Source organism: Parus major, chromosome 1 (genome assembly GCF_001522545.3).
Source record: "Parus major isolate Abel chromosome 1, Parus_major1.1, whole genome shotgun sequence".
Lineage (NCBI taxonomy): Eukaryota > Metazoa > Chordata > Aves > Passeriformes > Paridae > Parus > Parus major.
This window is the reverse complement of record NC_031768.1, coordinates 58,958,316-58,978,194: the sequence shown is the minus strand read 5'-3', so window position 1 is coordinate 58,978,194 and position 19,879 is coordinate 58,958,316. Positions and strand designations below refer to the sequence as shown.

Here is a 19,879-nt window from a genome sequence, read left to right as displayed (position 1 = left end):
TGGCAAAATAAAGGGAACAATCTCCCCCTCCTCTCTAACACAGCAATCAAATGCTTGGTAGGATGTGATGGATTGGGACTTCTGTCCAGCAGTCTCAGTTGATCTGAGGCCCTATGATGTCTGCTTTAGTCAACAAACACATATATCCCCAGTTTCTCAAGGGAAAGTGGATGTAATGGCTAAAGGCATGTAGGACAACTTCCCTTTAGAGAGCAATAGAAAGAGTAAGCATTTGTTTTTCATTCCAAAAATGTTACATCTCCTAGCATGGATGTTCCTGATTAGAGAGCTGGAAAAAAAATTCTCAGCAACATGATAGTCATATCCCAAAGGAAATGTAAAAAGCACAAGAGTAAATCTCCTTGTAGCCACTAAATCATTCACATCAGCTGAAATGTTTCTATTATTGGTTTCCAGTCCCATCTCTATACACAACAGACAAAAATTTTTTTGTAGCAAACTTCTTCCAGTATTAGTAATAGCTTTAGCAGCATCCTTTTTCAGTTTTGGCTGGTCCAATGATCAGAGAAGCAGAATGGGATGCCCAGCTGTGCTAATGATCTCCCACCGCACTAATGAATTTTCAACTCAGTTTGGTGGAAATCTACTTCCCTTATCTGTAAAACTCAGCTATGAAAAAGTCTTTAAAATCCATGTGTTAGTGGTGTTGAGCAATCAGAAGAGTCAAACACTAGTTATTTGTAGAATAAACCCTATATAAATAGCTTGTGGTTAAATAACTAAAAAAAAAACTAGAAAAGTTCTATTTTTCTGAAATAAAAATAATTGCATTTTAATGGGAAGCTTTTTCCATTACAAAGATATTAAAAAGAAGGGAGTGTAATTAGGCAGCTTGAAAAATTTTTTCTCATAAAGAGTGAAAAATGAAACCATATATATTATTCTGTACATACTCTTCACAAAGACTGTATCTACATTTCTACAGCCACAGAGACCTCAGAAAATCTGTATTCTATAGTACTTTAAAATGTTAGCATGCATTTAATTTTGGAAGAAAAGGGTGGTAAAATGGGCATGAATCAATTATTTTATTATAAAGGTAGCACAGCCAAGATTAAACAGATGGTTTAATTTTCAGAGAGCAAAGACTGAATTCTGGTTATGTTAGAGAGAAAAAATATTTGGTTGTTTCTTCAGCTGAAAACCATCAGCACTACAAATGGATGGTCATCCTTTACAGGACTTTGGCACAAAGGTGTCAGCCTTAAGGAGTTCAACATTTGTTCCTAAAAGTTCTGAAAGCAAATGCTGTTCATGAACTACCTGAAAAAAAACAGATTTTCCACATCACTTTTATTTTTTTCCACATCTCACTTTTAAAAAAATGTAGTACTAATTTTTGTTAAGAGAGTTAATGTAGGTAGTAGTCAAATTCATCCTAAAATGACAGTAATATTTAGCATTTTACATTTCGATAATATTGTCTTTTTTATGTTAAACTTAATTCTCAAGTGAATAAAAAAAACCACACATGACTACTGAAACTAATGAAATAGCCTAGTTGCTATGTGGAGGAAATTCTACATAAGGGAAAACCCATAAGGACACTTTCCAAACCACAACAAACCACACAATTTAAAGGTTAAGAACTTACAAATTCTTCAGAACAAATATATTTTCATTGGTAGAACTTCTGTTGGATAAGCAATATAGTGAGATGCTGCCAGAGTTCAAAATCAGAGGAAAGAAACATGAAATTCCAAAAAAACTCAGCCACTTTTCCCAGCAACCTCTGTAAAGCAGTTCACAACACCTTTGATTCAGAGGCAAGAGATTTTGCATTTATTTCTCTTCCAGTTGAAGTTGCTGTAATGCATATCAGAGCAGCAAATCTCACGAGCCTCATAAAACATTTTGGGGAGCCCTTTCTGTTACACACCTAGGGGAGAATAACCTCAGCAACTTGGGATTTTTATGCTTTTATAATAGTTTTTGGTTTGGTGGAAACTAGAATTTATAGAGTCATAACACTAAATGCTATCTGGTATTGTCAGTTTACTGCTCATGCAGAAAAGTTTGCTGAAATTCTCTCCTCTCAGACTAAAAGGATCTGCTACATCAGAATATCATGCATCGCTCAGAGAACAAGATCTTCAAACATCTCTGCATATTTGTGCACGCATGGGTTTCATCATCCTCAATATACTATTTTCATATCTAATTGATATCTAGTTACAAAAAATTCAATTTGACTAAACTACAGTTTTGAAGAAGAAATTCTAGACAGTCTGAAGGAAAACAACAGCCTTTTTTTCCCCAGCTGTGGCCTTAGAACTACAGTATCACCTCTCCTCCTGCTCTCCCTAACCACTGTGCTATTTCCTGGACATTTTCTGGCCAAAGGTACCACCACTACCGAACAATTTATATAAGAACTCCTTAATAATAACTTCTTACAAAGGTGAAATCTACCCTATTTGCATCCCCAGTGTGAAAAGCCACTTAGCATGTCTGAAATATAACAAATCTTACAAAACTTTTTCCATAAAACAACTTTTCCAAAATATGCTACTGCAAAACAATGGGATGAAGTGTCACAGCATTTGGCACAGAGCTTAGTTTGACTGACACTGCTTATCAAGTTGATCTGTGGCATGGAAAGCCTTTCTCCAAGCAAACCAACATTGCTATGGAGCTTTAAGGAGACATCATCCCCCTGACCTACCAAATGTGTTGCAGTTCTGATTATGACTAAAGTCACATGCATAGGAACATGGCTGTCAATGTTAATAACGTCAATATTTATTTCAGAAAAAGTTGGTTCAGTTTTCAATAAGTTTGATTTTAAAATATGGTTAAAAAAAAAGAAAGAAAAAAAAAAAAAAAAAAAAAAAAAAGTTGCACCAAGCCTTCTTTCTACAGTTTCTGCAGAGTAATTCACACTTTATTGCCCAGACATTCATCAAGCAAAAGAAAATAATGTGAGTGTAAATTTCTAATATCTCCCTAAATGAAATCAGGCATAAGAGGCTGGAGAAAGGTCATTACTGCAAGGACTGGGTGGAAACACATATTCTAGTATTTCATTTGCCAGTTGCCACACAGAGCTCCCTGAGACTGGGATAGACAAGTTATGCAAAAATATAATTAGAGGTGCCCAATTCCTCTGTCAGCATATCAATCTGTTCCAGTGATGTGTGCAAAGGAAGAGTGCTTCATCAAATCCTTCTCCATACTGCTTTTTATCTCTACTTTTGACCACAGAAAGAAAGAGAGGCTCAGAGGATTTAATTAAAACAGGCAGCAATTTTTCCTGCTGCAGACATGATAGGTAACAGAGGTAAAATGTATTGTACATGAGTTAGGAGTGCATGAATCAATGGTGATCTCATTTAGCTTGTCAGGAAACACAAACCTTGTGGAGGAGAGGCTGTAGACAGATTACAGCTTGCAAGAGCACTGAAGGCTCATCTGCACACCTGGACAGCCAAAGGGAGGAAGGATTCACAGGGCAGCTTGTGACGTGTTCCTCATTTCCCAAGTACTACATTACACATCTTGACACCAATTCAGGTCAGTGGCAGAAAACTGCAGGCTGCCTGAGCCACCCTTAGTTGGCTCCCTGCAGAGACCATGTCCCTTAATCAGCAGGATGAGCACTAAACTCTGCTATTTAAATTCAGTGCTGTTACACAGACTGCAAGCCTGCCTGGCCAAAAGCCTGGCCTAGCTTATGAAAAGCACTGATTTGGAAGCTCTCAGCATCTGCTAACGAGCACATGGGGCAATTCTGGAGCAAGATTTGGTCAGCTTGGGACATGCCCTTTGCAAGTTGTGTAGAGCAACTCCTCCTTCTCCATGTCTCCAGGCAGCACTGGAGAGAGAAGACAGTAGGCTCTATCTTTTCTAAGACAAGCCTTTAGATATTTCATGGCATAGACCTTTGTGATGGGATTTTATTTACACTGAACCAGCATGAGCCTTAGCAACAGGGATACTGGGTTGATAATTACCCTGCTGCAGATTAAACTTGGTTTAAGTGCCAGTCATCTGGGCAGGCAGTCAAATTGATACTTATGAGAAATAAGGCATGGCCAGAAGCCATGTCCAGTTTAACACTGATCTTACCCACCATCATTTATTCCCAAGTTGGTTGAGACAGAACCAAAAACCAAAACTTAAGTTTTCTTAACATTTCAGTGAACCTGTGCATTATATGATTTCTCAGTTGAATTTTAAGTTTGTTCAGCACTCATTCAGGGACTTGCAACATCACTGGAACACTGTGGTGGATTGCTTGGACAGTCTTCTATTTCTAAATGTTTGCAGTGAGGTACTACCCTGAAAGTGTCCTTCCCTGTCAGAAACTATCCTGAAAGAAAGGAATTTAACTTCCATGGAAAAAAGCTTAGGCAGTCTAATACCAAAGAGCAAAATAAATCACAACAGCCAAACAGATTATCTCAAACACAGCTATTTTCAGCAGCTACTTTCTACTGCAACAGTACAAGCACTACCTTATAATACCAGGGTTTCACACTATATAAAAAACTTCACATAAAATAACACATTTGTATGAAAATATTGTCTCTACCTGGAGACTACTGCACTGTGGCTTGCACTCTAAATGTAAATGTTTACAATTTAAACAATATCCTATTTCCTCTCTTACGTGCTAAAAGCAGTTGCAAAACCCATTACCAAGAACTCATTACTACTGAGTTCCTGGAAAAAGTAATTTAATGAATCCCCAAAGATATAGCTGCTATTACATATAATGGATGCACTTAAATCATTCCTGAAAAGGACCAGCAAGCTCAAATAACCATCTGACACTGCTGGGTAATGTTTCTCCCTGCAAAACTTACCTATCTGACCTCAGAGGAAAAAGATTCTATAATTTTGGAGTCAAAATAAAATACTCTTTTTCAAAAATCTATACAGCCAACATCAGAGGTTGGTTACCAATGAGAAAATGCATTTTGATACACAAACACGAAAGCCAAATACTAGAATTTATTAAGCTGCTTATCTCTCTCACACCCACTAAGTCCAATATATACACATTAAACCATGTGGAGCAGATCAGCCCCTGCAGGAGATAGATTCAAAATTATTATGACCATCATCAACTGATCCGTACTGATCGTGTTTAATGGAAACAGTGAACTCTTGAAGAAAACATTGTATTACACAGATACCAGTAAGATATCAAATGTGCTTCTCCTATGCCTTCTGACATAAACTGCAACACCATCATCCTACATAAGGTAGAAAAAAAAAATTAAAAAAAAAAAAAAGAAGGAAATTTTGGATAACACAGATATTTTCAGTTGTGAGTTCAAGTCAGCACTTCAGAAAGTCAGGCCCAAGGACAGCGCATATTAGTTTATTGCATATTTGCACAGTGTAAGCCAAGCTACAAGCAATGACAAGTGCAGGGAAAGAAGAAAGTTGGTTCTTGTTTTGTCAAAGAAAATGGTCAATAGCAGAAAAGTAGCACAAAGGAAATACCTTAAGATCTCGCCTTTCCAGATGTAAAAGCTCAGAGCCTCGGATGTCATGGCTGATGAAGATTTCTTTGTACTCTCCCAAACTGAGCAGATCCAGCCAAGCAGCAACTTCATCTGTGCCCCATTTTTGAACTACCAAAGTTAAGAGCAAAACCCCCTTAATTTCTACATGCTCAAATGCATCACAAGCAAAGGTTAGGCCAAAGAGAGTGGAAAACAGAGTAGAAGTGCCGTGCTAGCAAAGGGAAAGGTTAGAGGTGTCTTTTCCACAAAAACTGACAATTTCCTTTTACATGCAGGTTACAGGTTAGCAGTTAACACAAGAAAGTATCTAAACAAAGTTGGGGTTCTTTGCTTTGCAGCCATGCTTTCAGCTTTACTCCAGTTTCTTCAGTAAAGCCTTTAAAACCTCATGTCCCAACAAATTCACATTAAACCAGCTTAGGATCAGTGATGTAAAGTCTAATGTTGCTCTGCTTTATGCCATTAATTTATTAGTAGTCATCCAGGAAGAAGAGAAGCCTTCAAAAACTAATTAAAATGTAAAATTAAAATAGCATCCATACCTCAAATATAGCAATGGCAGCAAGCAAGTCCAGTTTTAATTAACAGATTCTAGTATTCTTAATTAAGACAAAAAGTACTTTTTAAGCTACCGTGTTACACAGGCCATTAAGAAGCTCTCTGTAAAACATTGTTCTCTAAAGTTAGTTGCCCACATTAGTCCCATTAAGACCACATACATTAAAAAAATAGTTATGCTACTTATTGCTATAATTTTGCTGCTTCATTCAATACTGATCATTTTATAATGAAGAGAAATCTGATGTCTAATCCAAAACTTAAATCTGATCAACAACTGCAAGATTTTGCAGACTGTGATCAACTGTTCATTTTAAAAAAAAGACATAGAAAGAGTTTTACTACCATGGATTACATCCTGGACATAATCTTAAGGAAGTAAGCTAAATAAATAAAGTCGAAAAAATTGTTGAGTAAATGAATAAAAATGGGGAGAGAGGAGGGTGGAGTTTGTTCAACTTCTAATTAAAAAATCAGTATTGACTATCATGATTTTTCATTTGATCTGTCTCACTTCCTGAACCTATAACCCACCCAAAATTTAAGAATAACTGGTTAATTAATCCAGTGTGATAAAAGTTATTTCACACCTAAAACTAACCTGAAAACCCTGAATTGGAGCTTCACAGGGAAACAATGTGTTTACCCATGGCTTGTATGGCTATGAGTAAATCAAATGTAACCAACAGCGAAGACACACACCCTGCTTGTTGCATGATAAAACTTTTGAAGTATTTTCACAGTAGTTCTTTGTTTCACTTGGGAGTATTGGGGTCCTATTGAATCCTTTCTAAAGGCACTGAAAGAAGTATTTATCCTAATGAAAATGCCAGTTAGCTCAGGTGCTTTCCACTTTGACTTTAGTCCTAGGTAAGTCATGTCACTTCATACCAAAAAAATCCCATAAAATCACATTCACTGCAAATGCTACTACTTTTCTTGCAATTTCAAAACACATACCAGGCTGAGGGCTGGTCTTATGCTTCTGAATTTTTTCTTTTTTAAACTTTGGCACTATACGAAATACTGTACTTCTATTGTTTCTTTTAGCATAGTCCAGAGGGGGATCCTGCATGAGAAAAGAGGCAGGGTTACATTTTTTAAGAGAAAACAACAGTTAAGTTCTATGCTTGTGGTGGTAATTCATTCAATCTCAAAAAGCAAGGCCCAAATTTACTTCTGTAAGGAATAATGTCAGGATTTAACTATACATGTTTGAATTATTAAATATAAAATAAATATATATGTTTCATTTATTTATATATCAATCAAAATCTTTACATTTGTGAAAGGGAATAAAACACCAAAACAAAGCACTAAGCTTAGAAGGTTGTTCACAGCATACAGAAATGAGCCAGCATCACTACTGAAAGTGCCTCAAGAGATCATGAAAAATGGTAATTTACTTTTCCCTATCAAAAGAAAATTAAGTTCAGTTAAAATCAGAATGTATTAATCAAACTTACCTCATCATCATTTGGTTGAAAAACATAATAAAGCCAAGGAATCTCAGCAAGTTTTCTCAACTCTATTTCCACACTGTGCAAAGCATCAGACAACAGTTCTTCATGGGGAGCTTCCAACTGCTGTTTATAAAAAGGCCAGAAAAATACGACTTTTAGTTCAATGAGATTTAACATTTAAGTCATCTTGTTACCACACACCAACAGGTGACTACTTCACAGTGAGTATCAATAAATGGTGAAGACAAATAATCTTCCAAAATCAGACTTTCCTTCAGAGATGTGTGGGACCACCTTCATCTACATTTAGTAAGGTCCAAATCACAACGGGATGACTGAGACAGCTGAGGCTTTAGGTGCAGACCAGTTGGGCATAGTTGTCAATCACTGTCATCCTTCACTACACTCCTGAGTCTTTGCAGAGCAAGAGTTATCTGATAACACCACTACGAGGACACACTGGAAATGGAAAATACCAACAGAAGGGAGAGAAAACATGAGGAGAGCAAGTGGATGAAAAATCTTTGTACAAAAAGTGGTGTTAAAAAATGGCGTAGATGGTAGTAAACCTAGTTATTTTTTGCAAATGTGTTCAGATGGTAAATCAATCCTTAATTTTCAAGTAAGAAGAAATGGATCTCGTGGAAGATTTCCATCTCCAAAGGTCTTCCAGTGGTGATATGATACCTGCACTACCCGTTCTAAATAGGAGAGACAGGGAGTGATAGACAGTGCTGCTGGCTGAGGGTGGAAGGACTCCCTGGCAGGAGACAAAAAGAGAAGGACATCAGTCAAGGCCAAAGGAAAAAGAAAGTGGTAGCTGTGTAAAAACACTGGGACTTGACAACGCATGTGAATTTGGCTCTCTTAAGAGATACCCCACAGAGATACCTGTTCCCTTTAAAACTCCAGTCTGAAAACTGGTCTGCAGCTGTTGCATGACTAAACCCATGTGGAAGAGGTAAGGCAGGCAGCTGATCCCTTGAAAAGCTTTTTTGAGCTCATCTGAGATTGTTGAAACACCATTTTGAGGTAAAGAGTTGAATCCTAGACCAAGTTGCTTGGAATCACTAATAAAGCAATCTGAGTATCTATTTCTCTCTTGTAAATAAAGGTAGTACTAAAGCAGTGCAGAATGTCCTTCTGAAAAGATCTCTGTCACATCATAGTGAATGCATTTTTTAAACAGAGTTGTAAGAAAATCTTGGATGTCTAGTGCTGGAAAAAGAATTTGACATTGTTGGAATTTGGTGATAAATTACAAACCTCATTTATCAACAAAAGTGTCTTTTGCTGCAGTAGTCTGCATATGTACCCATCTTTCAAAGGAGAGACCATCTTTGGTAAGATCTTACTGTCCAGTATAATGATACTGGAAATATAAGTTCCCTTTGCTATCATGTTATTTTCTCTCCTACAGCTCAGAAAATTCAGTGTCCATCAGCAGCCTTTGATCTTTCTTTTCACTTTTTTTTTTTTTTTTTTTTTTTTTTTTGACCATTTGTACAGTTCAGTTAATTTGGAGCAAATTACTCAAATCATCTACTTTCTATAAAAGGATGAAGCAAAGAATTCTGTCTTTCTCAACAAGTACTTATCTAATTGCTTGATTCTCAGAGGAAAACATTTTGCCTGGGGACAAAAAAAATGCTCATCTGATGGTGCTCCTGAAATAAATTCAAAATAATAATTCTGATACAGAAAGAGAAAGAATCAGCAGTTCAGGGCAAACTCTCCTCCTACAACATCTAGGAAAATCTTATTTCCAAGATGAAAATCGACATTATGAATGAAGAAATAAAAATAAGGGATTTTTCAATTCCTTCTCTATTTAAATTTTTTATATGTAAATACTGTATTTCACTGAGTTTAGATAATTTTATACAATTGAAATGAAAGAGCAGGTCATACTTTTTCCTTAATGTATTTGAAAACTGTGCTCTGTTCCAGACTGGAAATGCTTCTTAGAATTAAAAAACAAAACCAGTGCATTTGGAAAGTATCTAGAAAATACATAGTACTTTTAATTTTTTCCAAACTGTATTCCAGCCATAAGCATCTGAGAGATTCCACAAATCAGCTTCATTGTCCCATCTTGAGCAGCCTGGTCTCATAGATGTCCCTGCTCATGGCAAGGGAGTTGGAACTAGAAGATCTTTAAGGTCACATCATCTCAAATCATTCTGTGATCCTATGTTATTATCATTTCACTAAAAATTATATTTTAGCATTTGTTGTGATTTAATGCTCCTACTGTTGTATGAACTGCGTTAATCATAGCTCTTACAGGAGGTGGAAAGAACCACAGACTTGTTTTATGTTTATTTACAGTTGTTTTTTTTTCCTCTTCCTCAGGAGCTGTAACAGCAAAACCGAACACCCAGTAAATGACAACCAAACCACCAGATTACCAAGTGTCCTAATTTAGTTGCTGGCTGAGGTTAAAACAAGTAGTATAAGCACCAAAGACATGAGTTTACTTCTCTCAAGTGCTTTATCACAGGAAAAATGGATGTGGGAGAAGTGAAGATGCCAAAAAAATAGAGGAATATATGAAAGAAAGAATGTCTGTCACTGTCAGAGGAGAAAGATCTTTCGGAGAACAGTTTATGATGGGAGTGGCTGATGCATCAAGCAACATCTTCCACTTCATCTCTCTCTATTTTAATTGCATGAGGGACCAACATTCAGGCAACTTCAGCATTTATAAAATACATGGCAATAAAGTTAACCAGGGTGCCTGGTTACGGGGACTGTGACATACTGCTCTAAGCAAGCATGATGTCAAATGAGCGTAATGGGACACCTCTGGAAAATTATCTTGGTACCTTCCAAACAGACTTTTTATTAAAAAAAAGGGCCTGATGCAGCTTCATGAAGGCATTTGCACAACCATAATAAGAAGCAGAAGCAGTACAACATGTAAAAATTCAGAAATGGAAAAAGGAATCAAATTAAGCTTTGGAGCCTGAAGAAGGACCCAGTTCAACAACACAAGATCCCAGCCTGCTGCAGGAAAGGTAATGTTTCAGTGGGAAGTTTCCATAATAACATTATTTCCAAACTGTCTTGATAAATTTCACCAGTCCTAGTATGGCATCACCAGCTTAAATGTTTTCTTCTAATTTTTTTGGTAAAATTATTTAATTTTTTTTTTAAAAAAATCTCTATGCTAATTTCCCACTAAATTGGAAATATATGGGATTAGCAACAGCAATTTGAAAAAAAAAAGCAGATTTTTTTCCCCTTTTCTCGAACAAAAACATCTAATAAAATAGCTTTCCCTTTGAAAACACTGTAAAATAAAACAGTGAAAAAATAAAAAAATGAACCTAATCTTTGACTGTTTCTATAGCTTAAACAATTACTAGCCTTTAGACTAATATTTATATAATATATTAGACTAATATTATATTTAGATGATATTCACTTTTGGTTATTCTAAAACAGACTCATACAATTTATCACCTGCTTAAAAAGGTATGTGCACCTGCAGTAAGCTTTATATTCTAACTCAGGTAAATGAAAATATTCCTATTAATATCTATTTTTATTTACAACACTTAAACAAACAAGTTAGTAATAAATCTGCTTTTGAATCTAAAGAAAATGTAACTGCTCCTACTGAGTATCTTCTTAATGTAAAACTGGACAAGCATAGAAAAACCTGACATTTTTCTTCTCTTCACAATGTCAATAGAGAAATATTCTAATTATACATCCAGATACAACTGTTGAGAAACCTTCATCATTTTAGACACAAACACTTGCCAAAGAAGATACAAAGTCTTCAAGTACCATTAGTGGTTTACTGAATACATACCAGTTAAAGATTATAAAATAGCTGCTGACAGGTATTAGAACAAGAGCGATATTTACTTGCCCAGATTAGGTCTGCAGAAATTGATTGTATGAGTCTAAGCAGCTCTCACCCCAGGCTCTCCTTAAACTCTAAAGACGGTCACATAATAGTTCTCCAGAAGTTCTCTTAAATGCTACATCTCCAGAAGATAAATAATCTCCTTCTAAAATAGGCCTCCAAGAGAGCTGAGTGTGAATCAGCCCCACAAGGATACCTGTTTCTCTGATTATTAACAAGAGGAGTCCAAGCAATGACTTAGATATCTCAAGTGAGGCAAGATGGATGCCAGTCTAAGAGATTTCAAAACTCATTCTGATCCAACCACAAATGCAGTGTAATCTTTTCCTATTAACCTTGCAGAGCTTCTTGCAGTGTGTCCTCCCTTTGGCACCAATTTACAAAAATCAGCAAAGAACCAGTCATGGATGATCTGAATGAAAGAATAAAGCTGTGTGTTTTGTGACCTTACCAAAGGAACTCTTCCTACTAGCAGAGATTCTGTTTCATTGTGTAAGGCCTTCACATTGACAGCTATCTCCATGGCAGTGTTTCTGGTAAGGCTCTGGGGAATAAGAAGCATAAACATACTTTGAAGTGATGCAAGTCAGTACTTTCGCCTTACAGCACAGACCTTAAGTGCTTTCTCCTACGAGAAATACATCTGTTTAGCTCTAAACTGACAATCGTTTCAACACTGAGAATAGAAATCAAAAATGTAGTATTTATTTACTGTCTTTTCCTCCACTTCATTTAGTATGACATTAATACAGTCCTGAAGATCATCGGGTAACCAGCCACCATATCAATCCACATATGACAAAGGCCAGCAGAAAACAATTACTATTGATTTCAATTTTTCACCTTATCCTCAGCAGAAGCAAGTTGCTAACCATACTTCAAGAAGCAAAGGTCAACTAGCATATTTACCATGCATCAATTTAGGTTAGATATGGATAGCCTCTACCTAATTAATCATTTCTGGGTCCAATCCCTGAAAACACTCAGATTATCTAGTGTGAAGAGAGAAACTAGGAAACTCATTTCCCCTCAGCTCCTTTGCCTTCTCTGTATAGCACTTGGACAGCAATTAAGCATGAGCATTTCTGTGAAAGCAACCACAGAAATTGACCTTCATATAGTAACAGATCTGGTTCAGCCTCTCACACCTCTATCCTCTTGAGGATATGCCTGCACAGTACAGGTGGGGAGGACACTGGTGGATGCAGAAACTGCATCTTCCTCCTTCTCATCCAGCTTGTTTTCAAATGGGAGTAGGGAATACAATACAGCCCCCGTGCCAGAAGCTTGTGCACCCAGACTTTATAGCTTATTTACATAAATCTCTGTTCTTCTTTACCTCAGGAAACCTTGGGTTGGCTTTATTTAATGCATGTGAACATGCATTAACTGCGTGAGCAAGCTCCTGCTCCAAGAGACCATGTACTTTTGCTGCTTCACAGATCCTACAAAAACATTTAGAATGGAGAATAATATTTCTTAATTTCTTTAAAGAATTCTTGAGTACACAACTTCATCAGATGAGAAAATACACAAGAACATGTTTCATAAAACACTCAGAAAATTATAGTCCTTTATAACAAAAATTGAAAGGCAAGTATCTCTTCAAGCAATATAGCACCTTGTAGAAATTATATCCATCACACAGATTATGTATGATGCAACAAAATACTGCAATACATTTATTTTTCTTAGAACTATATGCTATGCTACAGAACTATATATAGAACTATATATAGAGCTAGGCTATACAAGAAAAATGGACCAAAAAATGTTGGTCCTATTAATTCAAGCAACAACTACAGAGGAAAACTCTAGCACATTGCAATAATTTACTCAAAATTATCTTCAAAACTCTTACACCTATTTCACAAGGTATAGCCTCCAGATGTGACATGAAAATTAGCTGCAATCAATTAAGATTATGGGAGGTCCAGCTGTGACTACAGCCTCCAGACCATCCCTAGAACAGTAAAGTTTTTAAGATGTCCTGGCTAAACTTCACTTTGGGTAATTAATAAACTAAACTATTTGTCTATGACTGCAGTATAAAGACAGTATGTAGCCCTTCCTTGCTTATATATTATTGGTGATTTTGATGCTAGAGCTGTTATGATAAATTGAATAGCAGCTTTATAAAATGTTCTGGGGAAAAAAAGAAAAGTTTTTCTTTATCTCAGCCCATATGAACAACTGAAGTGTCCATCCTGCAGACTTTTAAAGGGTTTCTTCCAATAATTCCCAATTATATTTTTGCTTTGTCATAAAAAGAGAAGCTTCAATTTTTGCAAAGAAGCTTCCCAGTTTTTAATTTCTGCTGCTGCTACAGAAAGTTGGTTTTTACAAGGAAAAGAAAAACCAACACAAAAACACATAAAAAATTTTAAAAATACATAGAAAAAGCATACAAAAAGAAGTTGAGCCTTAAAAATAAGGCTCTTAATTTTTTTAATTAGAAAAAGAACTACTGATATAGCGGCAACAAAACTTTAATCAAAAACCAGGGAAAATTTACACTTCTAAGTCTCTGTATGAATTTGCATTAATAATTCAGTATTGGTGTCTAGGTTGCCATTCCAACTTATTAATTTTACTTTACCTGGTGATAAGTTCTTCTGCAGCTTGTGAGCACAGCTGGATCTGTGCAACTTCTTCTTCTGTAGCCAAATCAACAGCTTGCTGAGGGTACAAGGGAGATCGAATGACAGGTTTGCAGGAATCATACTTCTGTTTGTCCTCCCAAGACTTCAGGGTGTTTTCAAAGGCCTAATCAAAATGAATTGCACATTCAATTCACAGCACTCAGGAGTATTCTTACTCATTAAAAAATTTAGTTTTACATTATATATAAATTTCAATTATATGTTGATTTAGTTAAAATTAATTTAACAAATAAACAAGTGCTTATATAGATTATACTACTTGATTAAATAATTTTTACTTCTACAGTTTTTAAAACTTAGTATGAGGGTAAATCACTTCTGAAAACTGGTTCCCTGTGTCCCCCCCATGATCTTCAAAATGCGTCTTCCAAACCAATAAGAACACTAAAACAGTGATAATGGTTGGACTCAATCATCCTAGAGGTATTTTCCAACCTAAATAATTCCTTGAGTTTCATGATTCTCTAATGCAAGCACATTTTGTGTGGATAGCAAGATCGAAATTCAGAACTGATACAGAATTCAAGCAATAAAAATGGTGGATTAAAAAACAAATTTACTAAATATAGAGTTCAAATTCTACCTTAACTTCACCCTAAATTCAAGATCCAGCTAGTGGATGGAGAACTGAGTGGCAGTTGTACCTTTCACACAATAGTCCTAGACAAGCATGAACTCTCCAGTGGTTTTGTGCCTAGGTTGTACTTGTGTCTCTCCTGTCTGAGACTGGCTCGTGGGGGAGAGGGAGGATTGGTAGGACAGAGAGAGAAATCTGCAGAAAACTATTCTTGAAAATGGACAGTATAGAACTTTTCTAGTTAGGCAATTGAGTTAAAATTTTCAGTATGTGACTGCTATAACTCACCTAGAGAAAAAGAAAGAAGTAGAAGGGGAAGGAGGGAGGGAGGAATAGACAAAATGTTGACCATTTTTACTATACAATAGTAAGACTATAGGAATAGCACTAAAAAAACAAATAAAAGTTAACAAAGCATTGCCACTTATACAAAATAATAATTCTCTATCTGGCTCATTATAGAAACTATATCACTGTCAGTAAATGCATGAATTATATAAATAGTTATAAAACATTTTTATAAGTACTGTTTTATTCACGTTATAACTGAAACAAATTATTACAGAAACCAGTGTTAACAATGGTAGCTCTTTCTGCAACATACTCTGTCTCGTGTCAGCATTTGAGCTCTGTTTTTATGTATGATCTTAATAACTCCTGGGGGCTGGATCCATGCCTCTCCATCGACTTGCACTGGAACCCCTTCATCGCCAAGTATGGTGATCTTTACTGACCGGCACTGGAAAAGAACAAACACATTATTTTGTAGGGCCATAAATACTGGTGGGACTGACAGGCCACCTGTAATCTGTTGATTACGAGGAGCTGTGGCTTCTCTCCAGAACTGTCTCAGGAATTAAGCTCTCCTATACTTCATTCATCATTGATGACAATTTGTTACCCGCTAGAAGCAAAACAATGTCAGCACTTTATTAATGTATAGGGTGGTGGCCATCAAGAGTCCCACTGCTTGCCAGAATCCCAAACTGCTGCCAACCATCCTGCATGCTAGCAAGTAAGCAACAAACCTGAGCTATCCTGTGGTGCTGCAGTTTGATGACTCTGGACACTGCCATCTGCATGCTGCCAAATACAGCAACAACTTCTAAGATTTTATCATCAAACGATGGAGCTCCAAATATCTGTGAGGAAAAGAAAGTATTCAATTTTTGATGGCAAATCCAGTGTTTAGATTGCAATGAAAGATTCATTTGCAGATTTGTTTTCAACATTTAAATGCTCCAACTTCTTTACTGTAGAATAACTACTGTTTCTCCAAAGTCATAGGAACAAGATACCACAGAAAACAGGCAAATATAATTTAAAACATGATGATACCATTTGAAATACCTGAATGACAAGGCATATCCTTATATAGGAAGGATGCCATGTTTCAGCATGCAGATTAAAACATGTTTTTCAAGGCAAGATGAAAGGCCAATCGAAATCTCTGCTTGGTTAATGTACTTAATATCTAAGAAGTTCTTGAAGGTGAAAGAAATAATGCTTTCCTTTTCTTCTCAGAAGTGCTCATGTGTTTATATTCTGAATTCTCTGGAAACAAACGTCTGAGTCCATGATCTGCTTTGTTTAACGCAGCTTTGATATGAAGACAATCTTGTTTATGCTGTCTATAATTATCCACTGTAAACAGGAAAACCACTTTGGTATGGAACAAATGTCCTGTGCAGCCAAGGTGCTGAATTTCCCCACGCTCACACAAAGTGCAGGAAGTCTCGCCACCTGGTGTGCTGCCGGGGAACTCAGCCACGGGACAGACCTCAGGCTGGACTCCAGCTGACACTGGTGACACTCTGGCAGGTAACACCATGCTCAGGTCACTTGAAGCTTGGCCACTTCACCTTGATACGCAATAGGGAGCAATGAGGGAGAAAAATCAGCAGGGAAAATCACTCCAGTAAGAGCTTAATGGGTAGAGAGATCGCGTCTCTGACCAATACTTGCACTCCCTCAGTTGGCACCTTAGGCAGAGTAAACTGCATCAGTAACACCTGAGACCATTCTGGAGAAAATCCATTTCTCCATCAGAATTTTTTTTCCCCCCCCAGTTTCCATGGATTTTTTCCCATTTCTCATAGGAATATATGAGCGTCTTGAAAAGAACCAAGATGATTCTTGGTTCTTGCAACCAAGGTGATTCTGCTGTTCCACGAGAAAAAGGGTGGAGAGGTTTTGATTCAGTAACTGACGTTTACAGGGCTAGTTTTGGCATGTGTTAAGAAAAAGTATTTGTAACATTTCATTTATTTTGTGTTGCCATTTCAGCAAAAAGACAGGAAAAACTCAACCCAGTTTTCTGCTTTGTCTCTCCACCAGTAATATCTGTATTAAAACCAATCTCTTTTTTTCTCCTTTTTTTTTTTCTTTTAAAGACAAGCTAGTCTCTGTGGATCAACGTTTCAAATTGACTCCTTTCCTGTTGCAGGTCATGTTTCCAGTGTGTCTTCTGGACAACAAAATAACATGCCTTAACAAGCTGTGCTCAAGCCAGTCAGGGTGCAGATGCCCTGCTTGGCTCGCTGCTAATGTTTCAGCAATAGTCAGAGCTGTCAAGGTAACGTCTTTCATTTGTCAAGACAAGCAGAACCAGGAGCACTTCAGACCACCACCTCTTGATGAAGAGTCATCCTGATGAAGCATTTTGATGAAGACTGCACTAAAGCACTGAATTATGCTCCTAACTTTGGCTAGAACAAACATGTCACTCTGCTGGCACATCTGCTCACTAGAAGACTAATAATGACTAATAATATCAGTCAAACCATTCCAGGACACACACATTTGCTGTAAACCAGTATGAAAGCTGGGACAGATCTTCTCTCTCACTGAAACAAGTCCAGGGAGAATAACAGACTCCTGGACAAGGGCTGAGCAGATGTAGAACAGCTTTCAAGTTCTGACTATGAACATGGAATATATAAGCTTTAGATATCCATTGCTAAATATAAATAGAATTTCCATCCTCTGACATATACCAAAAATAAGAAAAAGGACACTAAAACATGTCTAAATTTATTTTTTGACTTTTATATATGTGTAGATATATACACCTATATCATACATATATACACATGCAATTATATATGTATTATACAATATAAACATGAAATTATATATAATAGATCTTAAATTATATCAATCTATGTATGTTATATATAGATATGTTTGTATGTGTGTATTAAAAAAATAAAAGGATAACAACTCACAAGAAACCTAAAACTTTTTGGCAAAAAAGTCCTGGATTGTCTCCATCAAAATCACAAGCCATTTTGCAACTATAATTTTAGGTGATTCAGACATCACACACTAAATCAGGGCATGCAGATGAGGATAATCTGCTAGTAATTACAGTTGGCACGCTGTGTAGCAGCAGCAACACTGTTCCAGGTTGTAAGGCACATAGGGATCCATGTGGTGAAATGTTTCTTAGGAGTTGAAAGGAAGGAGGGGAAAAAGATACCTTGAAGTATTTTAAAGGATCATTGAAAATAATATTCAAAAACCAGTTTACTACCCCACTAAATTCTCAGTCACTAAATTCATTAGTCTTCATTTTCTGAATCATCATCCCTAACAGAAAAGCTGTTTGAAGAACAGGAGGAAAATTAAGGTATAAACTTTGAGTGACTATCCTGTATACCTTGCTTGTTAAGACTATAGCAAACAGAGGAATCTATGCTTTGAGAAACCTTATTTACAAGCATCTGTAAAATAATATAGAGAGAAAATACTTGTGCTTCTGTTTATAAAATTAGTTTCTAAAAATATTCATAGAACCATTTAAAAAACAAAATAATTGTTTTATTATGAACATTTTGCTGGAATGGACATGACAGAAGACAATGGACAGTAAAAAATCATGGAATATATTTTCAATTTAAAAAATGAGCAGGACAATACAGTTTGAACTGAAACATCCTCCTCAAATAAGAATTGTTATCCAAACTATATGCTACTACTATTAAAATCAAGTGAGAAGAACAGTTCATTATATTTTTTGCTGGATTTGCCCAGAAGGTTAAATTAAGTCTCTTTAATGCTACTTACATCATCTTCTTTGGTTCCACCCCAGAAATTAGTCCCACCAGCATAGCTGGGAATGTTTAGCACAGCTATGCCCTGCAGGCTTGGAAGGGGGATGTACTGTCCGTCACACTGTAATGGATAAAAGCTCCTTCAGTACATAAATAATACAATAAAAGTTACCAGTAAAGAGTAATTTTTAGCACATGAAGCTTCAACAGAGATGGCAGGGGAGGACAAAGTCACTAAGAGGTTTGGTACAAGACTACTCCCTCCATGCAATGAAACACCTCTAAAATACCTCTAAAACACCTCTTCTTTCCAATCTTAGCACTGATTTTTGCAGAGGTGAAAAACATGTTTTTCTACATGCTGTAGCATCTACAGCAGTGGTAGTCCATGAGTTTCGAAAGAAACATTTTCACATCCCTTGATTTCTCATGCACTTAGAGCATGGTCTGTCTATCAAGGATTAAAAATCTTTTTGCTCTAAGAAAACCAATCTCCCTGAGTGCACACAGTAAGACTGCCAAGGACATTACAAAAAGATTCATTTATACATTCAGTAACTAGTCTTCCATCCTAGATCAGCATTCCCAAAATTGCAACAGACTTGTTGTTTAGTCAAATCCATTTAAGCCAGGGGCGGGGGTGTGTCAAGAATATCCAAGAATATTTCTGGCATAGCCATAAACATGGTTAGCTGTCAGTGTTTGCATATATTGTTGAATTCCTGTAAAAATAACTTATTTCTCCTCCCAAAAGTGCAAAGACAAATCTAGGACTGACCCTACAGGTCAGTCTGTAGATGGGAGTTGTTGATTTTGGAGGTAAGAGGTCATGCTTATGTCCAGCTGTTGAGTCCCTCCTTACTGCTATAGCTCCCAAAACACATAAGTGACTCCATGTCCTGCTCAACACGATCATGGGATGACATCAATCTCACTTTTGGCGAGAGTAAATTCACAGACATCAGTGAAATCACTCTTGACTTAGAGCAGTACAACTGCCTGCAGCGGGGAGCCCAATGATGTCAAACCATTCCACTGGGAGTCAAAAGTGCAGTCCTGCAGCAGTGCCACAGGCATGGAATTGAAGCAAGTTATAAACACAAGGTTGTAAATGCTGGACCCAGGTGTCACTTTATAGACCGTGAAGTTGCCAGTCTATAAGCTGCCTATAAGGAAGATTGCTAG

General features: G+C 36.6%; 1 protein-coding gene across 5 annotated transcripts in view; it reads right to left on the bottom strand.

Annotated features, from left to right (window-relative positions):
* The window catches only part of DGKH (diacylglycerol kinase eta), a 161,012-nt gene that overhangs the window by 11,053 nt on the left and 130,080 nt on the right, over positions 1 to 19,879 (bottom strand). For 3 of the 5 annotated variants that reach the window (XM_015633234.3, XM_015633251.3, XM_015633260.2), the window contains 9 exons: positions 18,708 to 18,815; positions 15,668 to 15,781; positions 15,244 to 15,378; positions 13,999 to 14,165; positions 12,739 to 12,844; positions 11,851 to 11,943; positions 7,523 to 7,642; positions 7,017 to 7,125; positions 5,476 to 5,606 (listed from right to left, as the gene is read on the bottom strand). In XM_015633234.3, the coding sequence (XP_015488720.1) occupies positions 5,476 to 5,606; positions 7,017 to 7,125; positions 7,523 to 7,642; positions 11,851 to 11,943; positions 12,739 to 12,844; positions 13,999 to 14,165; positions 15,244 to 15,378; positions 15,668 to 15,781; positions 18,708 to 18,815 (1,083 nt within the window). The remainder of the gene's footprint in view (positions 1 to 5,475; positions 5,607 to 7,016; positions 7,126 to 7,522; positions 7,643 to 11,850; positions 11,944 to 12,738; positions 12,845 to 13,998; positions 14,166 to 15,243; positions 15,379 to 15,667; positions 15,782 to 18,707; positions 18,816 to 19,879) is intronic. The other 2 variants (XM_015633242.3, XM_015633267.1) reach the window with 1 other exon arrangement.